At 34.4% G+C, this 21,675-nt stretch overlaps 1 protein-coding gene across 1 annotated transcript in view; it reads left to right on the top strand.

The window, feature by feature from the left end:
• Positions 1-21,675, top strand: part of UNC5C (unc-5 netrin receptor C) — a 435,583-nt gene that overhangs the window by 282,544 nt on the left and 131,364 nt on the right. Inside the window, exon 3 of the mRNA XM_074228072.1 lies at positions 14,789-14,932. Coding sequence (XP_074084173.1) covers positions 14,789-14,932 — 144 coding nt within the window. The remainder of the gene's footprint in view (positions 1-14,788; positions 14,933-21,675) is intronic.

Raw genomic sequence — 21,675 nt, 5'->3', positions numbered from 1 at the left:
GATATATTACAATCATTTCACATGTGATTAACTTTTTCCTTTTTCTTTTTCTTCCATCCATATGCACATGTATATTTTTAAGTTACAAAATTTCCTTCCACCCTTCCTTTCTACCGCTCTCCCATTTCCATTTGGAAGTTTCTTCTACCAATTAAATCAAAGAAAAAGGAAGTCTGGAGTATAGCTTGGAGTAAAATGAGATATAGGTGATCGGAGGCCCTCCATAAACCAAGGATATTATAAAGGAGAGTCCTACTTATGTCTAAACTTATCCTCTGAGGTCAAGTCTCTATTCAGCGAATGGTCAGGTTAACATTATACATATATATATATATATGTCTGTATATATACACATATACTTTTTGATAAACATGTTTACAGATTAATAATTTTAGGTATGAGGAATTGGGATTAAGGGAAAGAGATACATAAGAGAGAATTTTTATAAAGTGTTTATCAGATTCTGAAGGGTTTTTTTATGCTTTGTTTTGTTTTTCTTCCTCTGGATGGGGATAGCATTGTCCGTGGCCCATCTCCTAGGGTTGTCCTAGCTCTCTGAACTGCTGAGAGAAGTTGCTTCTATCAGGGTCAATCATCTCACTATGTGGCTAATGTGTACGTTGTTTTCTTTGTGCTGCTCCCTTCCCTTAGCATCTGAGCCGAATCCTTAGCATTCCATGCTTCTCTAGAGTTCAAACATTTATGGTTTCTTATAGAACACTAATATTCCATAGTATTCATGTACCATAACTTGTTTAACCATTCCCCAAATGATGACCATCACCTCAATTTCCAATCCTTTGCCACTTCATAAAGAGATGTTATGAATATTTTAGAACACATGGAATTGTTTTCATTTTTTATAATTTCTTCTGGACATGGCCTAGAATTAGAAATTCTGTGTCAAAGGGAATGATCATTTTTATTGCTCTTTGGGCATAGTTCCATCTTGTTCTCCAGAAAGGTTGGATCTATTCATAACTTCGCCAGTAATGTATCAGTGTCCGAATCCTTCCACTTCTCCAGCACTGATCATTTTCCCCTTTTCTCATCTTGATCAATCTGATAGGTGTGAGATGATGCCTCATAGTTGTTTTAATTTGTATTACTCTAATCAATAATGATTTGGAGCATTTTTTTCATATGATTATATATAGCTTTCATTTCTTTTGAAAACTGTCTTTTCATATCCTTTGGCCATTTATCAATTGGGAAATGACTTGTAGTTTAATTTTTCAAATGTTAACTAAATAGATATAAATTAAATATTTATGGTTTAAAAGAAATGGGTTTGAGGTTTGTATTAAAATATATAATTTTACTAGACAAGAAAGGAAATACACTTGAAATCCTAAGAAGTAGGAAGCAAGAGGATGTATATTTAAATAATATAGACCCTGTTATCTGTAAAATTAATCAAATCTATATCACATTTTCAGAAAATTGTCCCCTTTCATTCTAAGAAACATTGACATGCACATAAAGTATAGTAATAGCAAGCATTTCACTTCTCATTTTGAATTCAATAGATCAGAAATACTTCTTGGCAAAGGAGGTTATAGTTTGACAGCTTTTTTCACTATACAAGTTAAGAATAGGAATTAAATGATAGGCACCAAACTAGTGTAGCTAATTTTTATTGATTGTGTAGCTATAAATGAAATTGTGAGTACTGTCTTTTCAATCCACCACCTGCTCATATATCTGAAATAAGGAGGAGTTTTGTTCAATCTTGAGCTCTTACTTGGGATTTCAACCCTCCACTCAGTTTCATACCTTTTGGGAAATCTGAACACTGAAGGTGAAACAGGAACATCTTTCCTATAATATTTGGAATCTGAAATCCAGTGTTAAGAATTGTAGAATAATTTTATGAAGGTGACTTACTTGGTAAATATTGTAATATGAAGATAACAAAAGGAAAAGTTCATCAAAAGACAATAAATAGGAGTGGCTAGGTGGCGCAGTGGATAGAGCACTAGCCCTGGAGTCAGGAGTACCTGAGTTCAAATACAACCTCAGACACTTAATAATTACCTAGCTGTGCGACCTTGGGCAAGCCACCTAACCCCATTGCCTTGCAAAAACCAACAACAACAAAAAAAGAAGACAATAAATACATATTTTTAAGCATGTTAGAGCTCAGCAGAAAAAGCTAAGTCTGCAAGGCCCTGTATAGTTCATGGAAATCATTTACTTTCATTTGTAAAAGACCTCAGAGGATAAGTTTAGATATAAGTAAGAATCTCCTTTATAATATCCTTGGTTTATGGATCACCTATATCTAATTTTACTCCAGGCTATACTCCACACTTCCTTTTTCTTTGATTTAATTGGTAGAAGAAACTTCCAAATGGAAAATTCCCTCTATCCCATTTTTGAGGATTGCCCAGAGGACTAAAAGGTTAAAAGACTTGCCCAATATCACACAACCCCTCTGGTCAAGGGCGGGACTTGAATTCAACTCTTCAGGACTTTTTATCCATTAAACCACACTTGGAGCTTTGTATATATGTGCATATATAAATTTATGAGAAATGCAACTTTTCATTTTTATTCCCTTACTCAAAAACCAGTTATAGATCACTATTAAATAACAAAAAAGCCCAAACTGCTGATTATGGCATTGAAGGTCATCCTTAATCTTCTCTCAGCCTATCTTTCTAGTCATATTTACCCATTGTTCCTCTACTTCTATTCTCTATTCCAGAAAAAGAAGACTACAAGCATTTTGCCATTTCCCATCTATACTATTGTTCATTCTGATTTCCCTGACTGAAAAGCTTCCCTTTCTTTTTTTCCTTCTCTTTCCTCCTTCTCTTTTGCCTTCTTCTCCTTCTTCAACTCTTTCTCCTCCATTTCCATCATAGTATAAGATTCACAGAATTTCAGATTTAAAAGATACCTCCCTGACCATTCATTACAGCATATAGCTCAACAAAAATCTCTTGGAGATGATTGATGTCATTACTGCCTTTGTGTAGTTAATTCTTGGAACCCAAGTGTATAATTTTATGTTTATCTCTAAATTATTATTATCATTATTATTATTTTTGCAAGGCAATGGACTTAAGTGGCTTGCCCAAGGCTAGGTAACTATTAAATTTCTGAGGCCAGCTTTGAACTCAGGTCCTCCTGACTCCAAGGCCAGTGCTCTATCCACTGTGCCACCTAGCTGTGCCTATATCGAAATTATTATTAAACTTTGAGAAGTATTCTAATTTGGTTCCTTATTTTGTCATCCCTTTCAGATTTTTTTGACATCTACAAATTTGGTAAGTATCTCATTCATGACTTTATTCAAGTCATTGTTAAAGAGCATGTACTCTTGTGAAGAGACAAGAACAGAACCCTGCAATAGTTTACTAGAAACCTTTTGTCATCCATCATAACTGATCACATATGGCTCTTAAATGATACTTTCTCTCATATTCCCTATGATGCAATAGAAAGATTGCTATATTCAGAGACAAAGGACATGACATGAGACCACATCCTACTTCGGCCACTTTACTGCAAGTCATTTAAACTCCCTGGGACTTGGTTTTTCTCAGCTGTAAAATGAAGAAGTTGGATTAGATGACCTTGAAGGTCACTTCCAACTCTAAATCTACAATTTTATGTTCTAATTTTATGAGCCTCACCAATTCTTCCTTCTTAGGTAGGAATTCCTCTGAATTTCTAAAGCTGAATTTCTGTCTCTTGGTTTGGATCACTTTTATGACATTGCCTTACATTACTCTGTATTATTGCTACCTATCTATATCTTTTATATCCCTAGTAAAGTTATAAAAGGAGACACCAACAAGAGACACCAACCATTATTTATCTTTCTATTAGTTTTAAAAACTCAAATCCATGACTTAAGCTATTTAAAAGATAGCATGGAGTGGATAGAGAACTGACCCTAGACTTAAGATAACATGAGTTCACATCAGGCTGCAGACACTTGATATTTCCTAGATGTGTGACCTTGAGCAAGTCACTTAATCCCATTGCCTTATAAACCATTCCTCCAAAAAAAGATAGCAAGTATATATATATATATATATATATATATATATATATATATATATATATATATATATATATATATAGAGAGAGAGAGAGAGAGAGAGAGAGGAGAGAGAAGAGAGAGAGAGAGTTTCTTGAGGTCAATTATTAATTTAGTATTTATCTTCAATTAGCTAGCAAAGTACCAAACACATGATGATGATGATGATGTTTTTCCTTTGTTCTTTCTTCAAATGACATTTTATTTTATTTTTCCAATTATATGTCATGAAAATTTTCCAACATTCATCCATATGTACATGCATATTTTTAAGTTACATGATTTCCTTCCACTCTCCCTTCCCACTCCCCTCCCCTGAGTAGTGAATAGGCATGTGATATATTTATGTTTAATATGCCTACAGATTAGTCATTTTAGATATGAGGAATTAGAATTAAGAGAAAAGAAAGAATTCCATAAGATAGGAAAGAAATACATTAGAGAAATTTTTAAGAAGTGAATGTAGTGTTCATTCAGATTCTGTAGGGTTTTTGTTTTTGTTTTTGTTTTTGTTTTTGTTTTTGTTTTTGTTTTGTTTTGTTTTGTTTTTCTTCCTCTGGATGTGGATAGCATTGTCCAAAACTAGTCTCCTCAGGTAGTCCTAGATCTCTGAACTGCTTAGAGGAGCTTTATCCATCAAAGTTGATCGACTTACAATGTTGTTTTAGCATCAGTTCCTACAATTCATTCCATGCTTCTCAAGAGTTTGACCATTCAGGATTTCTTATAAAACAATATTATTCCATAACATTCATATACCCTAACTTTTTCAGCCATTCTCCTATTGATGGGCATCCCCTCAATTTCCAATTCTTTGGCACTACAAAAAAAAGAGATGCTATGAATATTTTGGAACATATGGCATCTTTTCCATTTTTTATGATTTCTTCTGGATATAGGCCTAGTATTGGAATTGCTGGCTCAAAGGGTATGATCAATTTTATTGCTCTTTGGGCATAATTCCATATTGCTTTGCAGAATGGTTGGATCAGTTCACAGCTCCACCAACAATGCATTAATGTCCCAATTCTCTCACAACTTCTCCAACATTGATCATTTTCCCCTTTTTGTTATTTTGGCCAGTCTTATAAGTGATACCACATAGTTATTTTAATTTGCATTTCTCTAATCATTAATTTGGAGCATTTTTTCATATGATTATGCATGGCTTTAAATTCGTCACTTGAAAACTGTCTGTTCCTACCCTTTGACCATTTATCAATTGAGGAATGACTTGTAACCTTATAAATTTGAAGCGATTATTTGTATATTTTAGAAATGAGACTTTTATAATATATGAATAATATTTCATAATAGCTATGAAAATTGTTTCCTAACTTTGTTTTCCTTCTAATTTTTGCAGTAGTGGTTTTATTAATACAAACCTTTTTATTTTAATATAGTCAAAATCATCCCTTTTGTAATTTATAATGCATTGTATTTCTTGTTTGATCATAAATTTCTCCCCTTCCCATAGACCTGACAGATAGAGTATGTCTTGGTCTATTAATTGGTGTTGCACTTTATGTCTACATCCCATACCCATTTTGACCCTATTTTCATATAGGGTGTACTTTGTTCTTGAAGAAGAATACGACATCAGGGAGATGATGACGTCACCAGCATGTGAATTGTATTTGAGCGAGAAGGGGCTGTGCTAAGTCACCTGCCTCACTTTCTCCTCGAGAGTCATCTGAGTCCAGTGGCCTGCTATGAATCAGGATGACTAGAAATGGCCCTGGATATGAGGTAATCAGGGTTAAGTGACTTGCTCAAGTTCACACAGCTAGCAAGTATCAAGTGTTGGAGGCCAGATTTACGCTCAAATCCTCCTGACTCCTAGGCTAATATTCTATTCACATTTAGGCACCACCTAGTTGCCTCAAACACTTAGTAGTTTGCTAAGAGACTGATTGCCCATTCAATTATGTTGTGTAGCTGTCATCTCTGGTTGGAAAGATATATTATAGTATTTTCCTGGGAATCACTTTATGTTAAAGGAACTATAACATTTTTAATAATTCTAGAACTTCTTTCAGTCCCCCAAATTCTTCAAAATTCACTTTGCAAGTGATTTCAGTCACATGTAAATTTAAAAAAAAATCTACTTTCCCAATTTTAAGGCTTAACTAATTAGAGCTGTAACTTTGCTTTCAAAGGGAAGGGAGGAAAGCATTGTCTATTTCGAAATCTATATATAGAGTTCTATATTTGAACTCTATTTGTCTCTATATAATAATTGGTCATAAATACACATAATAAAAAGTTAATATATAATTAGTACCTCATATATCATAATATCAAATTCTATGAAATTCTCAGTACAAACATTCACTTAGCATTTTTATTTGCTTTTTTGACATTTCTACAACTGGAGAAATTAGGCATAATACTATAATATCAGGAGAATAATAGCTCCTTCAGGGTAGGAACTGTTTAATTTTATTGAAATATCATCATCTTCATCGGGCAATCAAAGTTCAGTGTCTTTTGGGCATAATTCCAAATTGTTGGTCTGATTTTTTGTTCCACCAGCAGTGAATTGCTGTGACTATCTTCTCACAGCCCCTCTACAATCATTTTCCTTCTAATTTTTTGGGGTGATCTTTGCTAATTGGATGGGTGAAATATCAGAGTTCTTTTAACTTGATTTTCTCATCAATAATTTGGAACTTTTTTAATGTGGATCTTGATACCCACTCTCCTTTTGAGAAATTCCTATTCTTAATCTTTGTCCATTTCTTTACTAAGGAACAGCTTTTGTCCTTTGATATTTGTATCAATTCCCTGACACCGCAGACCTAATATCTAGTGTTCTCTCCATGCTTGAAGTGAATATAGGATATGGGTTATGCCAAATATCCTGAGAATTTAAGGTGGCAATTTGGAAATTCCTCAAATTCCATAACAACACCATGTTGTTAGAGGCTGACCCCATAACTCCTATAGCAGCCCTACTTCTTGCATTAATCCCACATGCATGCATAGAAGACTGAAGCTGTCATTCCCAACAACTCTTCTTAGACTTCCCCCTTCTTCCTATTCTAGTTACCTTTGTTCTCTCTCTCCCTCTTGTCCCTTTTGTCATGAACTTCGGCAGTCTGTATAAAATTTAAAAAATCATAGATTAGAAAGGAAAATAATAAATTTGAGTTTTCAAAACTTTTTTTTTTAACTCCTGGACACTCAGGTTCATCATTTTCTTCGCCATTTCATAGGTTTACGTTTTCCTTACATTTTTATGTACCTTCTGAGGAAATAGTTTCTCGAGTATTGAATCCTAAATACTTCCTCCACCTCATTTCTGTTATATTTGTAGATCTTGACCCTAATAATTCTAATAAAATTCTAAAAGGGCCCATTCTATTCCATTCGATTCCAATCCATTCCAGGTATGAAAACTCCTGCTCCTTCTTCACATCCTCCTCCCTCACCCCCAAATCGCTTTCCCTTTCCTTTGAGAAACTGCACAGAATCCTGTTATCTGCCTCATATAAGGTGTGAGGAGAATCAGACTGAGTTGCTTTTATAGAAAGACCAGCAAGTCCCTTTTCTCCCCCAGTCAAATCCTGAACTTGATGACGATGGCCATGCTTAGCATTTGGCATGACTTGAGATGAAATACTGAAAAGGAACTAGCTGTCTATGTTACAGTTGACTATTGTTATTTTATTAGGTTTTACCCCTTGTGATGTTTCTATCTCCTTTTCTTCTGTTTGAACTTTAATTGTGTTGTGAATTTTAATTTTGCCATGTTATCAATTCCATATTGCTTTGCACATATTATTTTATTCGTTATCTCGTTTGTGGATTCCATTATTTTTCTTGTTTACGATATTGTTTAATGAACGATAATATTTCATACCAAGGAGTGTTAATATGAGAAAAGGAGTACTCTAAGCCTATTATACTTGTCTGCTTATGAGAAAATTCAAAATGACTTCAAAATTAAAACAATACAGATTAAAGGGGCAACTAGGTGGCACAGTGGATAGAACACTGGTCCTGGGGTCAGGAGGTCCTAACTTCAAATTCAGTGTCAGACACTTAACAATTTATTTTTTATATTTTGGTTCATTGTTTTATGATACATAACTAAAATTCCCCATCAATGGAGAATTGGTTTAAATAATCACATCATGTCATGTAATCTTATTATACCAAACTGTAATGACCATATTAAGGAATTTTATGAACTGGTGATATGATGAAGAGAAAGAAAGAAAAACAAATTTTTTATTATGATTACCGTGAAGTAAAGGAAAGAAGCTTTGAAATACTTCAGAATTCTAATCATTAGTGACCGACCAGTCCTGACTTCAGAAAACTGATGATGGAATTTACCCTATGTCTCTTAAATGAGGAACAAAACAAGATGCGTGGTTTTTAGACAGGGCCTCCCACCTCAGATTCATATAATCACAGAGGGTCCAGAATATAATCACAAAGTAGAGGAAATGATAAACATTTCTCTTCAGTCCCACCCACAAACTGAGAAGATTATTGCGTCTACATTTTTATTTTAAAAAAACCAATTCATTCTACAGTGGAGCTCAGAGGATAGGTTGCAATTTACTTTACTTACTATACAGGAGGGCTGCTAATTGGGGTATGTGGGGTGAATTAAAGGGTGAGATGAAAGGAGAAAGAACACTCAATAAAATACTAAATACACAGCCCACAAAAACAAAAAAGCAAGAATCATAAATAGGAATATTTATTACTATATGATTAAACTTTATATATATTTTTAAAATGAACCATATCTAAAAGAAATTAATAATTCCATATACAGCCCTCTTTTTAGTTCTTTGTATTTTTGAAATATGATGGGGGGGGTTTTGATGATTGTTAAATCATCATAAAAAATCACGAAAAAATTAAAGAACTAGCAATAACTCTAAGATTTGGTTTTAAAATTGTACATTGCGGTTATGTGTTATTTTTGTTCTAGTTAGGTTCACAAGTAACTATAGAAATGATCGTGTTTATTGTGTAACATTATATTAAATTATAATGGGATAGAGCTTGTCTCTGATATCTTTATAAGCTGAATTTTATCAAGATATCCAGAAGTGTTATTATGTCTCATATTTTATATTATATTAGTGAAAACTAATATGATTAAGCTGTTATAGAGAGCATAAGAATATCACCACACTAATTCGATAAGCATTTTGTAACATACTCCAGAGCTTTGTTATAATGTAGCAACCTGTACTATAACTGAGACTGTTCGATAATGAGATTTCACAGTGCGACCTTGGTGACCCTTCTCCCATACGAAAAAGTCCTAACAAAGTCGGGCTTCCAGGCATGTACAACATGATGCCTTGGCCCTTTTCCCCTGCCCTCCTGTCTCAAGAGGTTTAAATAAAAATTGTTTTAAATGAAGGATTTAGCCCAGACCGAAACTATAAAGGAGTACCTTTTAGATAATGTCTAATATGCCTTTATTTTCTCAGTCGATTATCAGTGATGTTTAGCAAAACACATACAAGGTATATAAAAATGGAGATTGTATGTTCAGGAACCCTGGTCTTGGTGTGAGAACTATGTTTAAATTTTGCTTGAAATATTTTTAAATAGCAAGTTCTCTGCAACTCAGTTTCTTCATCTCTAAATGAATGGGTTCAGATTAATAACCAGTTCTAAATCTCTGATTTTATAATCATAGGAACCAATAGCAGCTTGACATATTTGATAAAGAAATATCCTTCTTGTCAAGAAAACTTCTTTTCTGATCCTCCTAAGTCCTGTCTCTAAGATGATGGGCAAGTCAATTAACCTCAGGACATTCTCAAAGATTGCTAGTTGTCAAGCAGCTGCTGATCCACATTGTTAGGAGTTTCCACCCAGGTAGTTTCCTGATATAAAAGCTCTTAAGAAAGCTCACTGGATGTTCTCCGTTACACAATAGCAATGCAGTCTAAATTTAAAGAAGAAAAAAAAAATGGTTTAAAGAATTAGGAAACTGGAAACTCCAATTAGTCCATAATGGCATCTCCAGGAAAAACATTCTTTTTTTTTTTTTTGACTGTTTAGCACTTTTATAAAATTGAAATTTTATTTTAAAAATAAGTTCATTGACAAGATGCTATTGACATATTTTGTACATGATATTAAAAAATAAAAGTCAGACAATGGCGTTTATATCTAGAATTTTTAAATCTTCTCAGACTCCCTATTAACTAGTCAACTCTGCTTATTATAAGACTTCATGCTGTAGTTCTCCAATTACTGTCCTATATCCTGGCTCCCAACCACAATGAATCCTATTATAAAAGCAAATCATCGCAAACTTCAAACAACTTGGATTCGAGAAGTATCATTATTAAAGAGAATGTGGAGATGGGAAACCTTTGATGTTATTAGATATGATGGAAAAAATACACATTTCTATTTGAGAATACACAGGACACAGAAATATTTTCCCCCTTGCATCAAATGGCCTGAAACCAATTTGGAGCTACCAAAAGCTTTTCAAAGCAGCCCTCCTTAGAAAAGATACTTATGCTATTTCAAAATTCAAGTCAGCATGCTTTCTCCATCCAAGGCCATCAGCTAGAGTTGGAACTTTATTTTCAAAGAGGTTATGTATTCAAAGGTGGTTATTTATTTTACCCAAAGCCATCTCCGGTTTTATGAGTAAAATGTCATAGGTAATGAACTTATCTATGGTAACTAAAAGCTGTTGCCTAGTCAGTACATCAGTCTGAAAAATGCCTCTGATTTTACAGAGCTCTTAATGGTAAACTTTTCGATGTTCTCTGCTAAAGTTCCTTTTTTTTGTTCTTATGCTAACCACAGATTGGAATATAAACTGTGGGCTATGGGATGGGACAACTACACACAAACAGTAATTAATCCTCTTCCTTCTGAATGGGGCCTCTGTCAAATAGAAGGCAACTTCAAGGTGCATGCCAGTCTCCCAAAGCCCATGGGGTGTAGCAGGCTACACAATTGGGCACATTCATTCAATGAATATCACCTTGTATTCCCCATGGCAAAGGAATGGAATTGTGGCTTCCTGGAAGACTTCAGATCTGTGGTCAGCAGAATCACTCATGGTGGTAACTGGGTAGAAAGGAACAGTGGACTGAGTGAAAATCCACTATCTTTTCATTAGTTTTCCTGGAATTGCTATTAAATAAAAACAGCAAAAAAAGAAACCTGAGTTTATCATCCCGGAACACTAAATATTTGCATGTGGTTTCACATTCCTGAGCACATTTGTTGGTCTGCGTTTTACAGTCAACATCACTACACACACACACACACACACACACACACACACACACACACACACACACACACACACACACACATTTGATTTATCCACCCTTCAATCCAGTAAATTAGTAAGACGCTTAAGAAAAATTTTGCTTCTAGTAGCTGAAAAGTAGTTTTTGTTCATTTCTTCACCTAAGGATCAGGCAGTAAATAAACAGCTAAAAATTAGGCAGGGTAGGGGTGGCTAGGTGGTGTAGTGGATAAAGCACTGGCCTTGGAGTCAGGAGTACCTGGGTTCAAATCTGGTCTCAGACACTTAATAATTACCTAGCTGTGTGGCCTTGGGCAAGCCACTTAACCCTGTTTGCCTTACAAAAACCTAAAAAAAATTGGGCAGGGCACTAAGATTGGATAGACAGTGATATTAAAAAAAAAAGGTGCCAACTTATTAGCTGTCAGATCTTATGGGAGGTCACTTACTTTGGTCAAACCTGTTTCCTCTTCTGTAAAGTGGGGATGAAGGTCTACACCACTTATCTCTCAGACTTGTGGGAAGGGAATACTTTATTGTGCTATACAAATGTGCAGTCAGTTTGGGGATATAGGAAAATAGTGATCAAGTGTTGTGGCTTTAATGGGAAAGTGGCTTCCATGCTTTGGTGAAGCATAGAGCACAGTTTAGCATAAAAAGGCAGAACTTAGGCTTTAGCAATTGTTATAATTTTTAATTTTTGCCTGAAAGTGTTCATTAAACTCCCTTTTACTTATAGTGATGGAAATAGAGTATATTAATAAACTTCATATTCTAAAAAACTTGTAGTATTTCAATTTATAAATTTCCAAGTATTAGGATATAGCATAATGCATATAACTTTAGAGCTATAGCAGGTTAATTTAATTTTGAATAATTGCTAAGACTCTTCAGGATCTGAATCATCATTTTAAAGGTATTTTTCTGGACTTCTTCATTAAGACACTGTAGACATTAAGTTTAAATTCATAATCTCTAAAGCTGGATTAAACATGTATCCAGTCTGGCCAGATTTCTTGGTGAGAAATGCTTGTTCTTCTCTCCATTAAGACAGTCTCCATCTTTCCCAGAATATACCTGGAAGGATCTATCATCTCTCCTTTCATTCTTTTCTCTTGAAAAGGATTTAAAAATAATAGAATAAGACACATAACTGCCTCATCCAGATGCTTCCATCAGATCATCTCCTGTGTGTATATCCCCAAATTTTCTGAGTTTTACGCTTCTTCAAATGCACTTTCCTGTTCCATGGCTGTTGATTCTCCCAGAGACTATCAATGTCCCAGGTCTAGCATTGGGATATCATTAGCATCTCAAGTTCCTGGATTCCATCACATCAAATGAAATATCAGTGAAACAATACTTGAAAAGCTGAATGCATCTCTTTCAGAACCTTAATTTCAGGGTCACCTACCTATACAATAATAGTTCAATGATAGGCATATTGTGAGACACTTCATTCAAGAAATAGCTCTCAGTTGTAGAACAGTTAATGATCTCATTATTATAAGACCTTTAAACAGCAGGGGACTTTCTACACTTCGGAAATCACAGATCCCAGCAATATCCCTCCACCCTCTAAAAATATACTTGCATTTGTGTTTAGGTGTATGTGTCTGGAAGCCTTGAATAAAAAATAATTGTAAGATTAAAAAAAAAGGACCAGATGCCATCTATATGTCAGTGAATCTGTGATTCTCTCACTGTGGTCACTTCCTTCAGTGAATACACATCACAGCCCATCCATGCCTTTCCAACCTGTATGATTCTTGACCATTTCTTTCCATAATCCCTCAAAGAAGAAAGTGTTTAATGTCCTGGAGAACTTCTTCTGATTCAGACATAACAAACTGGATGTCCAAGAGATATCTTAAACCCAAAATGTCCAAAACAGAAATCCTTATCTTTCCCCCTAAATCCCCACCCCGCCCCCTCCACTTCCCTAATGGTGTAAAGGGCAATATTATACTCCTAGTCTATCAAACTCCCAATATGGGAAATATCTTAAATTTCTCACTGTCTCTCACTCCCAAATCCAATATGTTGCCAAGATCTATTGATTTCACCTTTGCAGCATTTCTCAAATATGTCCCCTTCTCTCTTTTGACCCTGCCTCCACTCTAACACACGCCATGTAATAGTTTGCTGGTGGATATCTTAGCTCAAGTCTCTCTCTCTCTCTCCGATCTTTCATTCAGTGACTAATGTGATTTTTCTAAAATGCCGGTCCAACCATATCATCCCTAAACTGAATAAACTTTAGTGGCTTTCAATTGCCTCTCAAAGCAAATATAAAATGTTCTGATATTTAAGACCCTTAATAACTTAGTCTACTCCTATCTTTCTACTCTTTTTATACTGTATACCTTAATATATACTCTTCAATCTAGTGACACTGGACTCCTGGCTACCCATGAACGAGATACTATTTCTTGGCTCCAGAATTTTCTCTGACTGTCTCCCATGCCTAGAATGTTCCTCTTTCTCTTCTTCAACTACCTACCTCCCTGATTTTCCTTTAAATCCCAACTAAAATCCCACCGTCTGGAAGAAGTCTTCCTCAATCCCTTTAGATTCTAGTACTTGCCTTCTGTTAACTATTTCCAATCCATCTTGTACACATGTATGCACACACATACATGTATGTGTGCGTGTGTGTGTGTGTGTGTGTGTGTGTGTGTGTGTGTGTGTAGCTCAGGTTTTAGTTCTACTTCAGTCATATCCTGTGATCCCAACTCTAAGGTCATAGATCACTTTATCCACAATGTATCAATCATCTCTAATCAGCATAGGTAGAGGGTCTTTACTCATGAAAATTCTCTAAGAGAATTAAATCAAAGATCCAGGCTTAAAAAATAGATTGATTTTAAATAATCATTATCTTATCTTCCCAATGGCTGTAACAGTATTGATGCAATGCTTAAAAAAAGAGAAAAAAATTGAAAACTAAGATGTATAGATTTGTGTCTCTTTTTAATTTTCTTTAGTGTCAGTTTCCTTCTCTTTGGTTCACCCAGACAACTTGGGGAATGAGCAATTTGGGAAAAAATTGTGGGGATGGGGATAGTGTTTTAAAAAATGTTAAATGATTGTGGACATTCCTAGAAGATGGAAAATATAATTTGGAATCCATAGATAGAAAATGATTATTCTAGCTATTTTGTAAAGGATGGAGTTTTGTAAAGTGAAAAACACATAAGATCAAGAAGTAAAAAAGTGAGAAAAAGCAAAGGATTAAACAAGTAAAATGAATGGATCAGGCAGAAGAGGCAAACCTGATGAGAAAAGTAATAAAAGTTAAACTATATCTGTGATATGATTACACAGCTCTGCTAAGCATCATTTTTGAAAAGATCCCATTGAAAGACATACATGGGCTGTTTATTGGCATGTCACCCTTTTATCTTTATCCTTATCCTTATAAAATCATAGAACCTTATCTTGATAAAAATTTTAATTTCTTCTGGCAGGTCTCATTGTCCGGGAAGTAAGCATTGAGATTTCCCGCCAACAGGTTGAAGAGCTCTTTGGACCTGAAGATTATTGGTGCCAGTGTGTTGCCTGGAGCTCTGCAGGCACCACAAAGAGCCGGAAAGCCTATGTGCGTATTGCATGTAAGTAAGACCTCTCTCCTACCTGGATTCAGTGCAGTTGATGGGAGGGGAAGGGGAAATGCTGATCAACATGAGCCTGCTCTGGTTTTCCATTATCTCAGTCAAAGCAAAATGAAGTTTGTGTGGTCTTGCTACACAAGTGACAGAGTAAAAGCACAAATCTTTGTGCTTGACTTATACCTTAGGGGCCTAGAGTTTTAAAGTATGAGCCTTATTCTTTTTTTTTTGACTTAAATCTATTTTTTCTCTCCTCACCTTTCCTCAATGGATAAAAAAGAAAAGAAAAAACTTTTAGAAGAAATATAATAAAATATAATCAATATAAAATATGTAATATTGTATTATAAATTTATTAAATTTGACTAAATTTTCTAAAATTACAATATATAATAAAAGCAAAACAAATTCGCAAATTGGTCATGTCCAAAATATATGTCTCCATCTGTGTCATCAGAAAGCCTGGTCATTGTATTAGAGTTCTTAAGTCTTTCAAAGCTATCTTAATTGACGTTATTGTTTTCTTATGACTTGTTCTCTTGATTCTTCTCAGTTCACTTTGCATTAATTTATGTAAATCTAACAGGTTTCTCTGAAACTTTCTCTGCTCATCTCTTAAAGCATAATATGCATTCATGTATCATCAATACTGCTCTAAGTGCTGCAGGACATAATAGTCATCATGATAATAATGAGGAAACAAAAGCGATGGGGAAGAATAACAGAAACAAAACAAGAACAAAAAGAACAGTTAACATGTTCATAGCCCTTTACAAAGGTTTACAAAGCACTTTCCATATGCTGTCACATTTGATGCTACTAGGATGTCATTTATTCAATGATTGATTGCTTCTGTGGGCTAACTAGATCCTGAGTAAATGAGAGGGGTTTTGCTGCTTTTAAAAGTGCCTCATTATCAGAGAGAAATATGCATTTTCTCTTGGGGAGTCTGATTTCCTTTTCCTTAAAGCAGTGTAGTTTGCAAAGCTGCCAAGGCAATGGCAGCTTGTTATGACAGTACAGTTAAGTTAATATGTTGCCTGGAGCTTAGCACCACAGATATGTGAAGTTAATATGTAGCCTGTGCTGGCACCACAAAGAGCCAGAAGATTTTTGTTGCTTTTTTTTTTTTTTTAGCAAGAGATTAAAGTAGATGGGAAGGAGGTTTTTCTAATTAACTATCCTTAGAGTCAATGTCACCCATCTTTCTTTGTTGGTGAAAGCATGTCATACCAAGGTCCTTTTGGTATTTTAGCCCTATGTCTGCCTTCAATTGAGTTCTATATTTATTCTCCAATTTGCATTGGATATTAATCTATTATAATTTTGTGGGAAAACCCATGCTTGAGTAACTGTAAAGGGTCTGCCTTGTGACCCTAAAGAAGTTGCTTAATCTCTCCCAGTCCCGGTTTCCCAAACGATAAAATGGCGATTATAATGGCACTCACCTCTCAGAATTGTTATGAGAATAAAATGAGATAACATATATAAAGCATTATGTTAACATTAAGTTCTATATTCATACTAGATATTGTTGTTATCATCATCATTATTATTGTCATAATTAATGAAAATTAGTTTCTAATCATAATTACAAGAAACAAGTGTGACCAAAAAAGATATCCACATATAGTTCATTTGTGATCAATGAACACATCTGTTTCAGATTATTACTCCAGTCTCAAGCTAAAGCAATCCTTCTTAAACCTAAAGGCATAGATAATAGAATCCCAATTAATAAAAATTCCCTTTTCATCATTTTTTTAAAGAATAGAGCAGAGTTGGGGTGGCTGGGTGGCGCAGTGAATAAAGCACCGGCCCTGGAGTCAGAGGACCTGAGTTCAAATCCAACCTCAGATATTTAATAATGACCTAGCTGTGTGGCCTTGGGCAAGCCACTTAACCCCATTTGCCTTGCAAAAACCTAAAAAAAAAAAAAAATAATAGAGCAGAGTTGCACTAGGATACTTACTAGCCACTTACCACAAGAGAGATTTAAAATAGGGTCCCTTCTGCCTTGGAAGCAAAATCATAACTAAAAATTAAATTGTTTCCTGTGGAATAAAAATGCAAAATAATGAAAAATTTGAGCCATCATATAACCATATAAGCTCTGTCCCACCTTCTTGCTTTTATGATTTCATTTGGGGGGGGGGTCCTCCATTTTGAAGAAGGGACCAGGTCAACTTATTCTCCTCCTGATCTATCCCCAGTTTTCTAGACTTTAAAACCAGCCCTATTGTGCATAATATTTTCCGCCATTGGAATGTAAACCCCATTTTCTTTTTTTTTATATTTGTATCCTAAGTCCTTAACTAAGCACATAACTTGGCATTTAGTAAATGTAAGCTTTAGCAAATGTTTGTTTCTTCATTTATCAAAAAACAAAAGCTGATGTCAGTTGACTTATCTTTTAAATATTCAAATGAACCTGTGATCTTATTAATGTAGATATTTCCTCTAATTGCAACTGACCCATGACTGTCCAAACTATGGGACTCTTGATCATGTTTTCACTTATCCATATTCCTTATCCAACATATTGGAAATCTTATTTGCTTTTTCCTAACATTTCTTTCTATTTTTTCACTTTGAACATAAAATACCCAAAAAAAGAGTTATTTCCATACCCAGCACAATATGAAATGAGTGTGATATATGAAAATGTGAATCTTCATTTCATATTGTTTATTATTTATTATATGATTAATTCAAAAAGTTACTTTCCAAACTATCCTTCTTATCTGTACTTCCTTCTGAATTTCTTTATTTTCTTCTGTTGATTTTTAAAAAATGATTCAATGATACATTTTTTGAATTACTGTTTATAGCCCCCTTACTCCTTCCCCACCCTATTGAAAAGAGAAAGAAAGGGGAAAAAAAAACTTTAATTACTAAAGCATAGCCAGACAAAAGAATCCACAGGGTCCATGTCCAAAGATAGCTGTTTTTTTTCTACGTTTAATGTTTACTACCCCTGTCAGGAAGTGGGAAACTTGTTTCATTACAAGTCCTCTGTAGATATAACTAGTCATTACATCTATAATAGACTTGAAATCTTTTCATTCTTTTCTCTTTACAATATTGTGGACCTATAAAATGTTTTTGTAGTTCTTCTCACTTGACTTTGCTTAAGTTCATATTTCCCAGAATTCTCTGAAATGGTTTCTTTGTCATTTCTTATGAGTAATATCCCATAACATTCCTAAGCCACAGTTTAGTCATTTATTTCCCAAATGTCTAAGAGAAAATCTAAGGCACCACCTTAGAATCTTGTTCTTCACTTTTCTTTTTTTATTCCGTTGATTCTCCATAGTTCCTTCCATTTGCTCAAATAAATTCACTTTTTCTAGGGTTCTCTAAACTTCCACATTTATTTTTCAAAGATTCTACACAGTCTAGTCTTTTCATTGGGAATTCTTGGAAGTTCTTTTCCATTAAAGTTTCATTTTTTTCCTTGTAAGATTACACTCAAATTTTCAGGGTAAGTTATTCATAGTTGTAAGCTTATAGCCTTTGACATTTGTAATAGATCATTCCCATATTTCCCTTCATTTATAGTAGAAGTTGTCAGGTTTTATGTAATTGTGACTGTAGTTTCTTGATACTTGATTTTTTTTCTTTCTGGATGTTTGCATCATTTTGAATCTTGACTATGACATGCCTGAGAGACTTTTCCTTTTGGAGTTTCCTTTTGAACTTTGCCAAGGCACATAGCAGCTGCTAAATAAGTGTCTTTGACCTGATATTACAGATATATATATATATATATATATATATATATATAATTTATATAGTGAGCAATAAACAATAAGCATGGTAAAATTCTGCATTCTCTCCCTCTTAAGCTCAATTGTCTTATTTTTCAAACATAGTCTTGTGTTTAATATTACTTGCAAAATTCTTCCTGCTTCCTTGAAAAAATTCCATCAAGTATACCCTCATATATGACCAGGTTATTATAATAAACAATTTATATAGATGGGAAATTGGGTACATTTCAGCTGTCATCAGTGTATTTTTTATCACATTTATATAATAATAATAATGTCTGATACTTCCCCCCACCTGTTGAATGGAATATTACCCTCCTTCAAATGCCTTGATTATTGTTTCCCCCAATGCAGTTACAGCTAAATCACCTACAGGATAGACCTCCTCTTCTGTACCCTTGATTTAGTCCAATATCTCTTCTCAGTGCCAGATTGAAAAAAAAATAGTTATGAAAAGCTTTGCCATTCATGTCTATCTTTTCCACACTCGGTATTCTTATAAGCCTTCAAAATGAAGTTTCTTGCTACAGTCTCTTTAAATTGATATTTCCCTCCAGCTGTTCTCATTTGATCAATGAGTGGATGAAAGAATAAAGCATTTATTAATTACTTACTATGTGCAAAGCACTATTCCATGATGTAAGAATACAAATAGGAAAGTAAGAAAGTCTCTGCTATCAAGGGACTTTCATGGGGCATCAACACATAGGTTTTAAATGAAAGACATATGGAAAGACACATTGCCCATAGGGTATAATGTCAAAGCCAAATAGCAATTGAAACTATTGTAATTCGTATCAATATTCTTTCATCTAACTAAATCATTTCATGACATCAGTCACTTATTTAAGTTGTTTTAATTATAAATGACATTTTTTCTCTTTTTTATTTTTTATTTTTGTTTTATTTAATCTTGGCTTTACATGTCAGTAGTCTGACTACACACAGACAGTTAACTCAAAAATAATTCCATGATGCATCAAAGTAGGACTGTATAGAAGTCAGAGAATAAAAAAGAATTTTTAAAAACCTTATAAAAATGATCAGTTTATCTATAGACTCTTTTCACCTCTTTTTTTTCTGAGCCACATAGTTAAAACAGTAGAATTTCAGGGACAAGGATATATTCACCAAGACTGAAGCTCTGGTAGAAAATTACAGTTTTTGCTTTTTCTGCAGGCTGGCCCTGAATGGCACTGATCCTTTGTAACATTTTAGAAAGCTTATACATAACCGTGTCTGCACTGCATCAAGTGGGTTTTGGTGGTTTGCCCAGGAACACTTGACAGATGGCCATCACATTAACTTCAATTAAAGGTTTGAATTTATCTCAGATGAAGATAACATTATGATGCTAAGGTTATGTAAGTGCAATTACCTTTCATGTAATTAGATTTATGTATAGCAAGAACACAATGGAGTGGCTTTTAGTGCTTCCATAATAAAAACTTCTTTTCTGAGGTTTATAACTCATCTATGAAAATGTAATCTAAGCAAAAAGTTGGCATGCAAGGTCATGATTCAGGAAACTTTTTTTTTTAATTTTGATTTTGGATTTTTGCCAGAAGGAAGAGAGACAGAGACAGAGAGACAAGGACAGAGAGAGACAAAAAGAGAAACAAAAGGAAGGAAGGAAGGAAGGAAGGAAGGAAGGAAGGAAGGAAGGAAGGAAGGAAGGAAGGAAGGAAGGAAGGAAGGAAGGAAGATTTAATTGCTACCAAGGTGATAAATTTTTAAAATAAGACATCTTAATTCTTATTATTTACTAATTATTCTAGTCTTTAATTCATCATTTATACATTAGGCAGTCAGAAAATAATTGGACATCTAGAGTCTCATCTTCCTCATATGGGAATAGAGTGGCTTTCTACATAGAAATCTTGAACACATGTACAAAACTGAATTCATTATCTTTCTCTCTAAACCTTTCCTATAAAAATGTATGTGGGTCAAGAAACGCCTTTTAGAACTGAACGTGGAACAATTGATTGGTTTAAGATTAGGAAAGAAGTTTGGCAATCCATATTTATTTGACTTTATGCAGAGTACATCTTGTGAAATGCCAGACTGGAGGAATCAAAAGAAGAAATTAAGATTGTCGGGAGCAATACCAACCATCTTAGATAGGCAGATGTTACCATTCTTACAGCAGAAAATGAAGAAAAATTGAGAAGTCTCTTGATGAGGGTAAAAAAGGAGAATGTAAAAGCTGGCTTGAAGCATATCAAAAAAAAAAAAAAAACTAAGATATTGGTAACTGGTCTAATCACTTCCTGACAAACAAAGGGAGAAGAAATGGGAGCAGTCTCAGATTTTATATTCTTGGACTCAAAGATCACTACAGACAGTGATTGTAGCCCTAAAATTAAAAGACACTTGTTCTTTGAAAAGAAAGATTTTACAAATCTGGACAGCATACTCCAAAAAACAGAGACCTCATCTTGTCCATATAGACAAAACTATGGTTTTTTCCCCATACTTAGCAATGTATGACTGTGAGAGACAGACTGAGTAAAGCAGAAATGCTGCAAAATCAGCACCTTTTTTTAGTTTCTGTAAGGCAATGGGTTTAGGTGACTTAGGTCACAGTTATGCAATTATTAAGTGTCCAAGGTCAAATTTGAGCTCAGGTCCTCCTGACCCCAGGGCTAGTGCTCTATTCACTGCACCACTTAGCTGCCCCAAGAATCAACACTTTCAAGCTGTGATACAAAAGATGAATTTTGAGAATCCCATTGGACAGCAAGGAGATCAAATCAGTCAATTTTTAAAGAAATGAATTCAAGTTATTCACCGGAAGGTTAAGTAACCTAAACTGGAGCTTAAATACTTCGGTCACATAATGAGAAGACAGGTCTCATTGTAAAAGATCCTGATGCTGAGAAAGATTAGAGTCAAAAGGAAAAATGGACGACAGAGGATGAAATGAATAGTTAGTGTTATGGAAACAATGAATATGAACTTGGATAGACT

The sequence above is a fragment of the Macrotis lagotis genome, chromosome 3 (assembly GCF_037893015.1).
Source record: "Macrotis lagotis isolate mMagLag1 chromosome 3, bilby.v1.9.chrom.fasta, whole genome shotgun sequence".
Taxonomy (NCBI): domain Eukaryota; kingdom Metazoa; phylum Chordata; class Mammalia; order Peramelemorphia; family Peramelidae; genus Macrotis; species Macrotis lagotis.
The sequence above is the reverse complement of the archived record's forward strand: the minus strand, read 5'-3'. Positions and strand labels throughout refer to the sequence as shown.